This window comes from Sciurus vulgaris, assembly GCF_902686455.1.
Source record: "Sciurus vulgaris genome assembly, chromosome: 16".
Lineage (NCBI taxonomy): Eukaryota > Metazoa > Chordata > Mammalia > Rodentia > Sciuridae > Sciurus > Sciurus vulgaris.
In genome coordinates this window covers 5,711,352-5,727,608 of record NC_136477.1, presented here as the reverse complement: position 1 = coordinate 5,727,608, position 16,257 = coordinate 5,711,352, and the positions used below count along the sequence as shown (strand labels likewise).

General features: G+C 53.1%; 1 protein-coding gene across 2 annotated transcripts; it reads left to right on the top strand.

Annotated features, from left to right (window-relative positions):
• Positions 1–12,065: 12,065 nt before the first annotated feature.
• On the top strand, positions 12,066–15,108 carry LOC306646315 (CD209 antigen-like protein C). Of its 2 annotated transcripts, XM_079114925.1 has the most exons (8): positions 12,066–12,177; positions 12,325–12,405; positions 12,499–12,588; positions 12,982–13,044; positions 13,276–13,353; positions 13,566–13,717; positions 14,184–14,296; positions 14,642–15,108. In XM_079114925.1, the coding sequence occupies exons 1-8, from the start codon at positions 12,138–12,140 to the stop codon at positions 14,781–14,783; spliced, it is 759 nt and encodes a 252-aa protein (XP_078971051.1). In that variant the 5' UTR covers positions 12,066–12,137; the 3' UTR covers positions 14,784–15,108. The 2 variants fall into 2 exon arrangements, with proteins under 2 accessions (XP_078971051.1, XP_078971050.1); XM_079114924.1 differs by having other exon boundaries at positions 12,101–12,405.
• The last annotated feature ends 1,149 nt before the right edge of the window (positions 15,109–16,257 follow it).

Genomic DNA, 16,257 nt, shown 5'->3' with positions numbered 1-16,257 from the left:
GCAGAGGGAGAGTAGCCACTCTGATCATGGACGAAAACCGAACGGAAACTAGGGTGTGCTGGTTTCCACAGGTGATGGTAGATTTATTCTCCCTGGCCATTTAGGAGAGTGGTGGGTGGCAGGGCAGGCAGGAGAGGGCATGGGGGTGCAGGTGCAGGCAGGAGAGGGCATGGGGAGCAGGTGCAGGCAGGAGAGGGCATGGGGGTGCAGGTGCAGGCAGGAGAGGGCATGGGGAGCAGGTGCAGGCAGGAGAGGGCATGGGGGTGCAGGTGCAGGCAGGAGAGGGCATGGGAGTGCAGGTGCAGGCAGGAGAGGGCATGGGGAGCAGGTGCAGGCAGGAGAGGGCATGGGGAGCAGGTGCAGGCAGGAGAGGGCATGGGGAGCAGGTGCAGGCAGGAGAGGGCATGGGGGTGCAGGTGCAGGCAGGAGAGGGCATGGGGGAGCAGGTGCAGGCAGGAGAGGGCATGGGGGTGCAGGTGCAGGCAGGAGAGGGCATGGGGGAGCAGGTGCAGGCAGGAGAGGGCATGGGGGTGCAGGTGCAGGCAGGAGAGGGCATGGGGGTGCAGGTGCAGACAGGAGAGGGCATGGGGGTGCAGGTGCAGGCAGGAGAGGGCATGGGGGAGCAGGTGCAGGCAGGAGTGAAGAACCCTTTTCAGGAGTTTGGCGACACCTAGAGGACTGAGAGAGGATTTCCACCAGGAGCAAAAAGCTCACCTAGGTTCCTGGAAGTGTCACCAATGCCAAGGGGTGAGGCTTAGCGCCTCTGCATCAGCAAGGAATGGGGCCTTTGGGGCTGTGGCAACAGCTGGCTCGGGAGCCAACTTTCCTGCAGGGCAGATGCTGTGCGGGGCACACCCTCCATCCCACCACTCTCGGGGCTGCAGGGCTGAGGGGGGCTGAGGCTGGATGTGAGGGACATGAGCAGACCTAGATGACAATGATGTGTGTCAAGAATATGGAAAGTGCTGGGCAGATGAGGGGGGCAGCCAGCTGGGCACCGGGCCCAGACGCTGCACAGGCCTGGAGGCAGGAAGTGTGGTCTCTGTCAGCGTGTGGCTGAAGTCACTTTGGGGGTGTGGGGTGCTGTCCAGCCTGGCAAGAGCCCAGAGGGCTGTCCATGGCCCACCTCCTGCACACAGCCACCATGGTCCAATGCTGAGAGCCAGCAGCAGCATCTTGGCTGCACACAGATCTCTGTACAAGCCCAGGGGAAATGGAGCCCCATTGTAGGGAACAGAGAACTGCTGTGCTTGGCACACAAAGAAGCCTCAGCCTCCTTCCCACACTGGTCAGCAGACTGCCCTGTGTCTGGTCTGTGGACATTAGCTGAGGTCCAGAATATCCGCTCTGGACAATTTTCTCAGATGCTGACCCAGCCTGTTCCATGTCACAGAAAGTGAGGCTGAGATCTCAAAAGCAGTTGACAGCGACAGGTTCAGCCATGGACAGGTGACCTGGGGCAAATCCTTATGGGGGAAACATACCTGCTCTGAGATCAAATCTCCTAGGGTGTAACAGGGTCTGTGTAGCCCAAGAAGTTTGGAAGGGACTCCAAGTGGGAAGGGAAGGAAGGCTGCCCGGAGGAGGTGGTGTTATGTTAGAGGCGGTGGGATTTGTTGGTGGCAGACGGGGATGAGGCTGCAGGCAGGGATGCAGGCAGGGATGCAGACGAGTGTGTCTGTGGTGCAGAAATTGAATGGGGCCATGGAGGGTCCATTTACTCTCTGGCTTTGTTTTTTCTCATTGGACTTTTGTTGCGCATCTACTGCATGCCAGGAATTGTGCTGCATGTGGGGTGCAGCATGAGTCACCCGGCATCATGACCCATGGAGGTGGGCTGAGAACAGGGAGGTTCTGCCTAGCCTACCAACCTGGGAGATTTCCTGAAGGAGGTTACAGTCTGCTTTGGAGGGAGGAAGAAGGTGGGGTTTTTATTTTATTTTTGTAGGTTTTTTTGTTGTTGTTGCATTTGTTTCTTTGTTTTTGTCTTGTTTGAAACAGCGTCTCTCTACGCTGCCCAGGCTGGTCTCAAACTCCGAGGCTCAAGCCTCCTCCTGCCTCAGCCTCCGGTGTAGTGGGGACCGCAGGTGTGCACCGTGCCCAGCTGGCGGGCACTTTCTGAAGGATGGATGCAGGAGAGGAGATGGAACAGGATGATGGAGGAAAGGGTATTCCAGTGACAGGGATGAGTGCACAAAGATCAGGAAGTGAAAAAAGCATGACCTTTCAGAGGAACCGAAAGTCACTCATCCAGACCCCGGGCCCTGGGAGGGACGACTGGAGGGCTATCTCTGAATCCAGTCACGGGCACTGATGTCCAGTGCCAGGAGGAGGGTTCATAGCTAACGAGGGTGAGGGGAATGCCCCCACCCAGGGGAGAGCATCCTGTTTACTTTCCTGGGAGGGTGGCGTTCTGGTTCTGCTGATGTGTCTTGAAGTCGGGGAAGTCCCCTCTTCCAGAAGCCCAGCTGAGCACAAAGAGCATGTCAAGCCTGGAGGACCTGGTTTTCCACCCCTGCTCTGCCTCTCGCTGGATGCCAGGAGCAGATCGGTGCAACCCCAAGCCTCAGTTTCCTCCATCTGCGAAATTAGGACCCAGTAACCTCACAGGGCTGACGTGAGCAAGAACATCTCATGGGTCTAAGGCACCAAAAAGATGCCCCTCTCCTCCCGCTTAGGAACCAAGAGCAGCTCCCCTGTGGGAGCCGCTCCATCCCAGGCTGGACCTCACACGCTCTGTTCAACCATTCTACCCAAGAGGGTCACCGCAGAGGTGACAAGCGCTTCTCCACCACGGACACACAAGTGATATAGGAATGGAGAGGAGACTCGGTTTCCTCCCTTGAAACAGCCTGCCCCTGGCTGTTTTTGTGGAGGGTTTTACAGTCGTGCACCGCTTAACGATGAAGACACGTTCTGAGAAATGCGTCACTAGGTGATTTCATTGCTGAGATCGCAGGGTGCAGACATGAACCAAGACAGCAGTTATATCGCTGGATGATATCATCTTAGGGGACCCAATGTCATCTATATGGTCACCATTGACCAAAATGTCATTATGCGACACGTGACTGGATTTATAAATAATGTTTTATTCGTGAAAACAGTTTTAAGCCCACACATTTACAGATCGTCTGCAAAGCCTTCCTGCTCCTGTAGCAGAGTTGTGCAGAGATCACATGGTGCAAGACCAAAAAAAATCATCATCATTTGGCCCTTTTCAGAAAATGCTTGCCAACTCTTGGTCAAGAAGGTCGCATTCTGGGGGAGGCAGATAAACAAATGTTGAGCCCCAATCCAGCCCCTCACCTTCCCTTCTCATTTAGGAGAACCCCCTTTTTTCTTGAGCTGGTTTGAGCTGGGAGCATGGGCTCAAATGAAAATGACGTGGTTCCTTTTGCTTCCACAGTTTGAAGGTCAGTTCCAGTGTTCTTAAGCTGATGGGCCGTGGACAGGTGACATAATCTTCCAGCTGCTGTTCACTCAGAGGTAAAATGAAAACAGCAGCAGCTGTGCCGTGGGGATTCATTGAGGTCACCCGCAAAAAGTACTTAGCACAAAACAGGTACTCCAGACCGCTGGCCGGGTTGCCAGTCCTGGCTAGAATGCACAAGAACCCCAACGGCATCATTTCCTTAGTGACAACTAGAAACACTTGGGGCAGGCCCCATAGCTTTCGATAGGGCTAGTTAAGATATGGAATTAATCGAGAGTCTGCCAATGGAGGAATGGGCAAGGGAACTGTCACACACACACACACACACATACACACTCACAGCCGCGTAGAAGAAGGAACACTGTCGTTGGTATCAATGCGATGGAACCGGAGGACTTCGTGTTAGGTGAGATAAGCCAAATTCTACATGCTCTCACTCATTCATGGAAACTGAAACACTGATCTCATAGACGGAAAGAGCCGAAGAGTGGACATTGGAGACTAGGAAGGGTGGGGGAGAGAAGAGGCTAGACGCGGGCACTACAGTGCCGGCGGTAGGAGAATGTCCCGTAGAGCACGGCGGGGTGACCACGGTCTGCATCCTCCAGGATGCAGAGTCTGAAAGGGCCCCAACACATAGAAATGATAAATGGTCGAGGAGATGGAAATGCTAGTTCCCCTGGCCTGACCTTTAACCTTCGTATACACCTATCGGCTCCTACTGAGTCTTTTAAACGTGCAGGAACACTGTCAATTTCAAGGCAAGCCAGTCTCTGGGCTGAGTTCCGGATAGAAGAGGTGCCTTCCCCAGTGGCCGTGGGTGATGAGTACTGCCACCCGAGGGGCAGGCAGGCTGGCTCTCAGTATGAGTGGCTCGCACGGCCACAGAGACTGGCAGGGGACAGACTGAACCATCCAGTTTGGGGGTGACAGGGTAGGTGTTGAGAGGAGAGCATCTGTGTGGAGGGGCGTCCTGCATGGGATGTCAGAGCCCAGGTAAGCCAAGGAGGATCACAGAAACGGGTCTGTCTGCCCGGTGAGAGGTGCCAGGTCCAAGCAGGTGAGAAATGCATTCTCACAGCGTGGGGACAGAGGAGAAGGGGCTCCTGACCAACTAGATAGATGAAATTAATAAATGTGTGAAGAAGAGCGGCAGCCAGGATTGTCACCATCAAAGAAAGGAGTTATAAATATTAAAGGCAGAAACACTAGACTGAGCCCTGTGGTACTGAATTGGAGACGCTAATGTGAACTTCTGATTTTTGAAATGGATGGATACTGAAGTGTACACATGTGCATGTCTGCATGGGTACAGGTATGTGTGTGTATATGGGTACAAGCATCTGTACATATGTATGTGTGAGTGTGTACACATGTGTGTATTGATGTGTGTATATTGCATATATATGTGTATGGCTATGTGGGCCTTGGCTTAAGCAATATGCATATACATATGTGTGTGTGTTTATGAGTATGCATGTGTGTGCATGCACGCATGTGCATGTGAGTGTGTGTGGGGTTACTGTGTGTGTGTATGCCTGCATTCCTGTGTGTATAAGAGTGTGCATATGGATATGTGTGGCTGTTTGTGTGTGCATGTGTATGCTCCCATTTGTCCACCGGGAATGCCCCGAAACTACCAAACCCCAATAACCACCAGGACGCCTGACACCGAGGTCTGGGTTTGCAAACCCTGTTCTCCACTTAACAGCAACTGAAGCTCTTGGGGAAGACTGCTGATTCCAGGGTGAGGAGAGGGAAAATCGGGATCATCTTCTTGGTCCAGGGACTAAGAAAACTGATCAACAAAAAACAGATAGGGATATGTTAAAAGGACACAAAAACCAGTGTGAGAGACTTCTGCTGTCCCAGTTAGTCAATAAACACATCAAAAAAGAAAGAGAGAGAGAGAGAGAGAGAGAGAGAGGAAAAAAGAGAAATGTCAGCAAAATGGCAGAGTCAAATTTGCCGTTTTTCAAAAGCAAAGAAAAAAACTGGCAAGATTGGACAGAATCAGCATTTTTCAGAACCCTGGAAATTAACCAAAAGCTTACAGTAATTTGGGGAGCATTTAGTAAAAATAAAAAAAAACCCTACAAAACCCAGCAAGCTCTATGAAAATTTAACTAATCCTTGTCCTGTTCTCTGTTTCCTGGATCAGAAGAGCATAGCTGGGCACAGAGGCACCTACTTGTAATTCCAGTGACTTGGGAGGTTGAGGCAGGAGGATTGCTTAAGCCAAGGCCCAGAAATTCAAGGCCATCCTGGGCAACATGGTGAGACCCAGTGTCAAACAAACAAACAAACAAACAAAAAAGCCATCTGTTTTCTTGATCCTAGGGGAGAGCAGAACTGCAGTTCATTCAGACTCTTAGCCAAGAGCACTTATGATTGGACTGGTCCACGCTCACCTAGAAACTCTACTCTGAAAGGTTTGTCTTTATTTGACCTCACTTGGACTTGCCCAGGACTAAAAGCCTCTCCCCAGGGGGCACTTTCCAAATGGTTTAAATCAGTCCCCAGAGGTGATTGACAAAAGCTAGCCTTACCAGAAATCTTCTTTTATTTTATTAACACATTTTAATTATACATGTCAATGGAGATCAGCATGACATTTCCATACACAAAGGCAGCGTGCACTGACCAAATCCAGCCTCTTTCCACTCTTTCCCCTGTGAACACGCTCTAATAATCACTCTTGCTGCTTTCAAGTTGACTCTTTTCCCTTCCAGATATGAGAAAGCACTTGTGGTGTCTGTTTATCAACTTAACACGCTGTCCTCCACTTCTCTCCCTTTTGATGCGAATGGCAAGATTCAGTTTTTCTTTATGGCTTAATAATATTCCATGGTGTATATGTACTCTGTTTCTTTCTCCATTCAACAGCCGATGAGCACCTAGACTGGTTCCGTATCATAACTATCACGAAGAGTGCTGAGATGGGGATTTAGAATAGATAGAAATACCGAATCTTAAAGGAAACGCCCACAGCAGAGATGCAGAAAGCACCATTGTAAGTATTGAGCAACATGCCCTTGGCCCATGACTTTGTAAAATGAGAGAAATACACAAGTGCAGAAAAAACTGGTGTGAAATGGGGCAGCTCCACCCACCCTTGCCCCACCTCCAGTTGGTCCCTGATTCAGCCCTTCTATAAACATCGGAGCCCTAAGTCAGGGCAGGGCTGCTGTTTGCTCTCAAGGTAGTCCACATTTTCCCCACCTTCCTGAATAAACTTCTCTTTATGCCTTTGCCTGGCTCCTGCTGAAGTTCTTTTCCTTCACATATGCCAAGAGTCCTGCTGGTTCTGAGTCGAGCTCCCCTCTCCTCTGGGAACTCCTTGGATTCTTCTCTGGAGACATCTCTTCTCCCCTGATAGTGCCACACACAATAAACCCGGGCACGCAGCGATCTCTTTTGTATGCTGATTTCCTTTTCATTCTAAGAAAAAAAAAACTTAATGGAATGGAGGAATGAGCTGTCTTTAGAGATACTGAAAAGTTCTGACATGTTCTTGGGAATCTTAGAAATCACTGGTGTTCAGGTTCTGAAAAGATCTGAGAAGGCCAAAGCTCTCAGCTCTGGCTGACTTTGAAGTTCTGCCCTAGTAGAAAGTGAAGGCTAAGGCAGAGTTGTCAGCCCCCTTAGTGGACGTAAGGGAGTGATCCACCTGGCACACAGCACCTCCGCAAAGAGCCAGAGAGAACTTTGCTTCCAGCACTCGGGGAAATCTCTGTCCGACCATTAGCTAATCACAAAGGGAATCAAGTAGAGACTTCAGAGACTCTGACAGGGAACATACCTTTACAGAATTCATTTAGAAAACTGTTAAGGGGCTGGGGTTGTGGCTCGGTGGTAGAGCGCTGGCCTGGCATGTGTGAGGCACTGGGTCTGATTCTTAGCACCGCACATAAATAAAATAAAAGATCCTTTGGCAACTAAAAAAAATTTAAACAAGGAAAGTCGTTAAATAACTATCAATAAGCAGCAACAACAAACTCGGAGGAGGGAGGATAATGTGATTTTCATAATTGTTATGTTTTATTATTTGAAATGTCCAGTTTTCAGGAAAAAATATGAAACAAGCAAAGAAACAGGTAAATATTGCCCAAATGCAGGGAAAAAATTACATAGCAACTGTCCAAGTATCCTTGAGAGAGCCCACATTTTGGGCTTAACAAAGACTTTAAATCAACTCTATATACCGTGTTGAAGAGCCAACAGAAGGTTAGGGTATAGCTCTGTGGTAGAGCACTTGCCTAGCATGTGCAGGGCCCCGGATTCAATCCCACATCACACACACACACACACACACACACACACACACGTGCAAACAAACAAAAACTAACAAAATTAATATCTAAAAACTAAAGGAAAGTATGAGAACAGTGCTTCACTAAATAGAAAATAATCAATAAAGAGATAGGAATTATAAAAAGGAACAAAGAAATTCTGGAGCTGAAAAGTCTAATATATATATACGTATCATGAACTCATAACAGAGGTGAGCGGGCAGAAGAAATATTCAGCAAATTTGAAGAGAGGTCATTTGAGCTTATCCAATCTGAGGAACAGAAAAAAAATGAATGAAGAAAATTTAACCGAGTCTTAGAGACTCTTGGACACCATTAAGAATGCCAACATATGGCGTGGATGTGGGGGATAAGGCGCACTCATACATTACTGGTGGGGCTGCAAACTGGTGCAACCATTATGGAAAGCAGTGTGGAGATTCCTCAGAAAACTTGGAATGGAACCACCATTTGACCCAGGTATCCCACTCCTCGGTTTATAACCACAGGACTTAAAATCAGCATACTACAGTGATGCAGCCACATCAATGTTTATAGTGGCTCAATTCACAATAGCTAAACTATGGAACTGACCTAGGGGCACTTCAACAGAGAATGGATAAAGAAAATGTGGCATATATAAACAATGGAATATTACTCAACCTTGAAGAAGAATGAAATGATGGCTTTTGCAGGTAAATGGATGGAGCTGGAGACTATCATGCTAAGTGAAATAAGCCAACCCAAAAAACCAAATGCCAAATGTTTTCTCTGATATGTGGATGCTAATTCACAATTGGGGGGCATTGGGAAGAATAGAATTAGAAGAATAGAATTACTTTGGATTAGGCAGAGGGAAATGAAGGGGGCGGATAGGACGGAGAGTAGGATGAACCAGACATTATTACCTTGTGTGCATCACAATTGGTGTGTGATTCGACATCATGTACAACCAGAAGAATGAAAAGTTATATTCCATGTGTATATAGTGTGTCAAAGTGCATTCTCCTGTCATGCATAACGAACTAGAGCAACAACAAAGAATGCCAATATACCTGTATTAGAAGTGTCAGAAAGTGAGGAGGGAGAGGAAGGTGCAGAAAAGAATTTGAAGAAGTCATGACTGAGAACTTGGCATGTGTGATGAGTTTACAAATCCAAAAGCTCAGAGAACTCCAAGCAGAATAAACTTAGGGGCAGTCACATGAAGACACATCAAACCAAGAGGACAAGAGAGACTCTGGGGAGGCATCTGCCCTGCCCAAAGGCCCTCCCTAAGACCATTATATAGCTGCCACACATAATTATATTGCTAGGGACTACTGTTGTTTTTATAAGCTAATTTCTCTTCAGAAATTTGTGGAGGTGAGAAATAGTAAGATGACATATTCAAAGTACTAGAAGAAAAAAGGAACATCAATCAAGAACCCTAAATCCAGCAAAGGTATGTTTTCAGCTCCTGAGAAGAATAAATTCCTGGTTCATACCCAATGTGGATCGTATTCTGTTCAGAGAGAGCAGATGGACACAGGAGGGTGCTTCCCGTGTGGCCCACCGATGTGGAATCTCCGGAACAGGCAGACCCACCGACACAGCGAGCAGTGTTCTGGGGCCTGGGAGGAGGCCATGTTCCTCTTGTGGAGATAAGACTGTCCTGAGGACACTGGCATGACTCTGTGGAGGTCCTGTGTGCCCCGAGTGGCCCACTTTCAATGGTTAAAAGGGTAAATGTTATGTGATGTGTTTTTTAAAAAATCAGAATAAAAGAAATGGTTCTTCTTCAGGAGGAAAGGAAAGAACAAGAGACAGTAACTCAAATGGAGAAAAGAGAAGCCCCTCCCTCTGCTGCATTTAACCCAGGCGGGGGCCCTGATGAATTCCTCTTCTCCTCAGGTCCCTATTTTAGCATCTGCTTAGGGGTGCTGGCTGAGCTTGAACTCAGGGGCCCCCGCCTGGGTTAAATGCCAGCCCCACCACCTGTGAGCGGTGTGGCCAGAGAAGGTTGTATGACTGTCTGTGCCTCAGTTTCTTCATCTGCAAAGCAGGGCACTGTCTGCATCTTCCCCGGAGGATTATGGTAAAGGGTATTATTGCCTCCCTCCCTGCCACTGCCAGTAGAGACCACCAGGAACACACCTGTGTTGAACAAATTCCAGTTGATTACTCGTCACAGGGAGCGCACACAACAGGTAACTAGGGGTCACTAGGTAGAGGCGGTGGGAAGCTCTTGGGAGGGCTAGGACCGCGAAGGTGCTTTTGGGGAGGGCTCCAGCTTAGATGCCATCAGGAAGAGGATGACACTCATTCTGGCGTCCTCTAAACCTTTCCCAAAGGACCAGACCAAGGCTAAAGCCATGATTTGTGGAATGACTGTTTCCATTCGTTGAAATCCTGGCCCTCCCCCACAATGGCGCCCAGGGCGAAGAAGGACTGAAGCCAACGTGAAGGCCCTGCCGGCTTGAGGCAGTGCTGAGAGGTGTCCACAGCCAAGGAAAAAAGAAGGAGGCTGGACCGTCGCTGCACTTGTGGCAGCCCAAGACCCTGCAGCTCTGGAGGCGGCCAAAATATCCTGGATGGGCGACCCCCAGGAGACCACTTGACTCCTAGGCTGTCATGCAGCTGCCCTGTCCACCACGTCTGCCACAAGGAAGCCAGACAGCAGCACACTGTGTCCACTGTGGCTGTCCAGGTCAACACGCATGGAGTGCAGAGGCCGTGACACAGGAGCTCTGGGACACGCATGTGGCCAAGGTCCACGCCCTGCTCCAGCCGGATGGAGAGGAGGGGACCCACTCTGCTGACCCCCACAGGAGGGGGTCGTCCTGACTGCCCAGCAGGGGTGCGCTGTGCTCTCCCTCCCTCCCTCGCCGTGTAGGGGTGTATTTCAGTGGGGGGAAGGGAACCGAGATCACACGCACCCTAGACAAGAGTGCTGCCATGGGCTGCACCCAGCCCTAAACACACCTCTCACCAGAAAAAACACCTTCATTACCACAAAGAAGAGACCACGACCCACGAGAAGACAGTGAGAAGATGTCGCCCGTCAGCCATGAAGCCGGCCGGCGCTTGACGTGGACCCTCATGTACCTCGATCCTGGGCCTCCCAGCCCCTGGTGAAAAGATAGAAAAAGCCTGCACTTGTGTAAATATGAGGCTTTTCCCAAACTGCCCTCAACCCCTCAGAAAAGCCGCCAAGTATTTTCGTCCCTTATTTTGTCTGTAAAGGCCAGGTGGCCGACCGCCCTTCCCCTAGCAGTCAGGCTGACCCAAAAGCAAACTTTGCTGACACAAAAGCGAACTTAAAAATAAAGACCACCCTCCTCTTGGTGGTCAGGGTGACCCAGAACTTAAAATAACATGCTTTGTATGCAATTTTATATGTTAACCAATCAAAAAGAGCACTGTAAAACTGCTTGCCTTTCATTATAAAAACCCTCTAAACATGGGCTCGGGGCCTCTTAGCGTCACCGGTTACCGAGTGCGCGGAGGACCAGTCTTGAGCTTGCTAATAAATGACTCTTTGTTGCTTGCATTGGTCGTGGTCTCTGGTGGTCTTTGTGGGGTCTCGAGCCACTGGGCACAACACTGGAACTGCCAGAAACACACATCTGTCACTCATAAGCCAGCCCGTCTGTCGTGGCAGCTCCGAGAGACCAAGAGGAGAGGTTGCCACTGGCTGCCAGCTGTGGGAGGTCTGGCTGTGCGTGGCTCCCAGGGCGGGCATTCATGTCAGGCTCCACCACGCTTACGAGGGGCCTCACCTGGTGTGCTCTTCTGTGGCTGGTGTACACCCAGCAGGCACAGGGCACACTCAGCAGGGAGCGCTGGAGGAAGTGTCCTAGTTGTCCTAGTACCCTGTTATCTGGGAGGCCAGACAAGCCTCCAAAGCACTCTGGCCACTGGGAAGGCCGGGGCAGCACCCACAAAATCAGAGCCCACAGTGGGCCTTGGACATCAGGGCTCCTCTGCCCCAGCTGGAGCTGGCTGTGTCCTGGGCACCCTGAGGAGCAGTGTCTGTAGGTCTTAAGGCCAGCGATGGCCAGGACCTTCCACTGGAGCAGGCGATTTCCACCATCACCTACGCCCAGTGAGAAGCCCGGATGACCCCGGGAGGCTGGCACCTGCCCAGCTCCCAGCCAGGAGACCCAGGCTGCCCTGGGGAGAGCCAGACCCGAGGGCCCAGTGCTGATGAGGGTTGAAACAGGGCCACTGGCAGCTCCTGTCCCCACCCAGTGCCCCCCCCCCACTGTGTCAGGCGCTTCATCTCTCCCCCCACTTTTCCGGGGTGAGGGTGTCCCCACCCTGTTCCTTGTTCTCCCTGAGTCAGGGAGGAATGGGCCAATGAGCGGTGATGGGACTATAAGAACCTCAGGGCAAAAGGGAGGTGAGAGGGGCGTGGACATAAGCAGATGGCAGGAGAGCAAGACCCCAGGGCACCGGGCCTCCCCGGTGAGGCTGGGCCTCCCCGGGTGCTGCAGGGGAGGCAGGGCCCCAGGTTGGGGGGACTGAGTATGACCTCCAGCTTGGGCTGGGGGAGGTGGCTGACTTCTAGCCCTGGCCCTCCAAGCTCAGCTGAGAGTGTGGTGCCCCCTTCAGAGGAGAAGGGGACATTCGGAGGCCAGAGATTTGTGGAGAAAGACCCTGAGATGCTCACTCAGAGACCAGAGAGCTTCCCAGGTACTGGGGGAGTCTCGGGGTGTCAGGGGTGGGGTGGCGGGGGTCCTCTCCTGCAGAGAGCTGCCCTGAAGCTCAGCTCTGCGGGTCCTGCAGGCTGTCTGACTCGGGTCCCTTGGCTTCTGTTGCTGCTTCTCAGCTCTATGGGCCTCTGCTTTGTGCTCTTGGTGACCACCCTGGTTCAAGGTGAGTCAGGGAGGGGCTCAGTCTGCTGGGTTTGGGGCCTCAGAATCCAGGTCCCTTTAGGTGTTTCTTTGGTTCCCCCTCTCACCCCGCAGTGCCTGGAAAATGCTTGGACCCAATCCAGGGCCTTGCACATGCTAGCAAGTGCTCCATCACTGAGCTATACCCCAGCCCCCGGGATGATCCTTGTCTCGCCCCCAACCCCCTTGGGTTGGACGTCAGAGACGTCAGAGCTACACATCCTTTCCTGTGTGGTCGTGGGCAGCTTACTGTCCCTCTCTGAGCCTGTTTCTTCATCTGTGCTATGGAACTTATCCTCCCCTGTGTGCAACTTAGGCACAGGGCGAGGCATACAGTTGGTGCTCATAAGAAGCCGGTATCTCTTTTCTCTCGCAGTTTCCAGGGTGCCTGAATATCCCCAGGGAAAGTTCCAAGATCATCAGGGCAACTCCAGTTTGGGTGAGGGGCTGGACGACAGGGTCCTGAGCGGGAAAGGGCTTCAAGGCTGGGTGGCATGGGCAAGCCACTGCTGTGGGGTGGGGGACGCATGTATGGGGACAATGTTGGGCAAGTCTCTGACGCTGCAGAGTGGGCTCTCGTGTCCCTGTGAGGTCCACAGAGGGCGTCTTCATTGGCACTGACTGCGGGGAACACAGCAGGTGGTTAATAACGGAAACCCTTCGGTTGCAGTTGCTGCTGCTGACCAGAAGATGCACCCAGGCCTGGAGCAGATCCGTCAGCAGCTGGCCTGGATCAACGCCTCCCTGGGTAAGGCCTGGGCCAGAGGGGAGTCGGGGTCCAGAGGCCGGGGCTCACCTTGGCTGCCAGCCTGCAGAGGGCAGGCAGGGCCAGGATCTTGCTCCTGGGATTCTGGGGGACTGAGCCGACGGCGAACATCAGGGCCCGGCCCTAGGCTTCCAAGGCTGAGCAGGGAGGGAGTCCCAGGGGTCAAGCCATGTGTCCCACACATTCCTCCCCAGCTGGCCTGTGCCGACCCTGCCCCTGGAGCTGGGAGGCATTCCAGGGAAGCTGCTACTTCTTCTCTCGGACCCTGGGCAGCTGGGAAGATTCCATCTCCTCCTGCCGGGCCATGGGGGCCCACCTGGTGATCATCAACAACGCTGCAGAGCAGGTAGCTGCCCGAGCTTCCTGCCTGGGGCTGGGCCACCCAAGGGTCCAGGAGAGGCCTCCACCACCTTCCTGGGCCCTCGGGGTTAGAGACCTGGTGGACAGCAGTGTGGGGTTGGAAGAGATGCAGTCAGGGAAGGCTTCCAGGAGGAGGAATCCTAAAGGTCTTGGGAGATCTTGAAGGAGAAGGAGGCACAGGAGAGGTGAGCACGGACAGAAGGGAAGCTCAGAGCACACTGCAGCCATGCCTGACTACCCCCTGGACATGACTATGGACTGAGACATGTCAGCACATTTCCACATGTGCGTGCACCTCAACACACCCACAGCCTGCATGCACATTCCAGTGCCTATAGCTTGACTAGGGGCTCTGGGCTAGATAGCAGAAAGAACTTCCATGGAAGCAGAGCACAGTGGGAATGTGGACAGACAGGGGAAGGGGTCTCCCTCCTGATGCCTCCCCTCCACAGAGATTCCTGAGGTACTGGGACATCAGAAAGAATCAGCGTACCTGGATCGGCCTCAGTGACCACAACAACGAGGGTTCCTGGTACTGGGTGGACAACACCCCTCTCCGGCTCAGGTGACAGTCCCCAGAGACTAGTGGGTGCAGGGCGGGCCAGGAAAGGACTCATACCCCACTCAGGCTGTGGGACTGAAAGCCATCAAGAAACTTGGGATAGTGCAGTCCTTCCCCTGGGGGTCCTCGTCCCAGCAGCCTCAGTCTGGGCCCCAGAACTCGCACTTTCCTTAGCTGGAGCTGATTTTCCCGAAAGTGAGGATGGAATTCGCCTTTTGGGCAACCCGTCCCTGACACGGTCTGGCACGTACCTGGACTCCCTGCGCAGAAGCTCGTGGAGCGGCTCCTCAGGGTGGGCGGGTGGGCTCTGGGGCACTGGGCTCATGGCGCTCTGGATGGCCTTGGCAGCTTCTGGAAGGAGGGGGAGCCCAACGATGCTGGGAACGAGGACTGCGTGGAGCTGGCCGCGGAGGACTGGAACGACAGCAGATGCGCCGCCCAGAACTTCTGGGTCTGTGAGCGGCCCTCCGCCCCCTGCCCTGGCGCCTGAGCGCCCTGCTGCCCAGTCCGCAGAGACGCAGCTCCTCAGGGCCGTCCCCTCGGCCTCCCGCGGGCCCTGCTGGAGGTCTCTGCCCTGCCGCGGGAGAGCCCGAGACGCCCTCCCTGCCGCCCGTCCCTCCAGGAGCGCGCAGCTCAGCCCTCCGCTGCAGGGACGCCTCCGCCCCTCTGCCCACTCAGGAAAGTCCCCGGGGGGCTGAGGTGTGGCTGGGTGGGACGCGCTTGCCTGGCATGTGGAGGCCCCGTGTCCCACTCCCAGCTCTGCACAAACTGAAATAAAGCACATTCACCCGGGGTGCGACGCGCTCCGCCCAAGCCATGGTGAGTCTCCTCCACGCTCCTCTGGACGCCACACTGTGAAATGCGTGCGACCGCGTGCCCTCTGCTGGTGTTTTATTTACTACTAGATCTGCTCTGAATCGGTCTGGTTGGGAACACTCCTCTCTGTCCACCCCACACGTTCATGAACCACTTACTCACTCAGGTCCCTTAAAAGTTTTATGGTTTTCTTCAGAGGCACGGATAAAAACATCCCTGTTTGCTTGTGTGTGTGTGTGTGCATGTGTGTGTGTGTGTGTGTGTGTGTGTGCACTCGCTGTTTCCTGTGGCTACTCCAGCGACCTGCATAAACTTAGCAGGTCCTGTTATCTCACAGCTCTGGAGCCTGGTGCTCCCTGCACCCTCACTGGCTCTCAGCATTGGACCATGGTGGCTGTGTGCAGGAGGTGGGCCATAGACAGCCCTCTGGGCTCTTGCCAGGCTGGACAGCACCCCACACCCCCAAAGTGACTTCAGCCACACGCTGACAGAGCAGAGACCACACTTCCTGCCTCCAGGCCTGTGCAGCGTCTGGGCCCAGTGCCCAGCTGGCTGCCCCCCTCATCTGCCCAGCACTTTTCATATTCTTGACACACATCATTGTCATCGAGGTCTGCTCATGTCCCTCACATCCAGCCTCAGCCCCCCTCAACCCTGCAGCCCCGAGAGTGGTGGGATGGAGGGTGTGCCCCGCACAGCATCTGCCCTGCAGGAAAGTTGGCTCCCGAGCCAGCTGTTGCCACAGCCCCAAAGGCCCCATTCCTTGCTGATGCAGAGGCGCTAAGCCTCACCCCTTGGCATTGGTGACACTTCCAGGAACCTAGGTGAGCTTTTTGCTCCTGGTGGAAATCCTCTCTCAGTCCTCTAGGTGTCGCCAAACTCCTGAAAAGGGTTCCTCACTCCTGCCTGCACCTGCTCCCCCATGCCCTCTCCTGCCTGCACCCTCTCCCCCATACCTCTCCTGCCTGCACCTGCTCCCCCATGCCCTCTCCTGCCTGCACCTGCTCCCCCATGCCCTCTCCTGCCTGCACCCACTCCCCCATGCCCTCTCCTGCCTGCACCCACTCCCCCATACCTCTCCTGCCTGCACCCACTCCCCATACCTCTCCTTTCTGCACCTGCTCCCCCATGCCCTCTCCTGCCTGCAC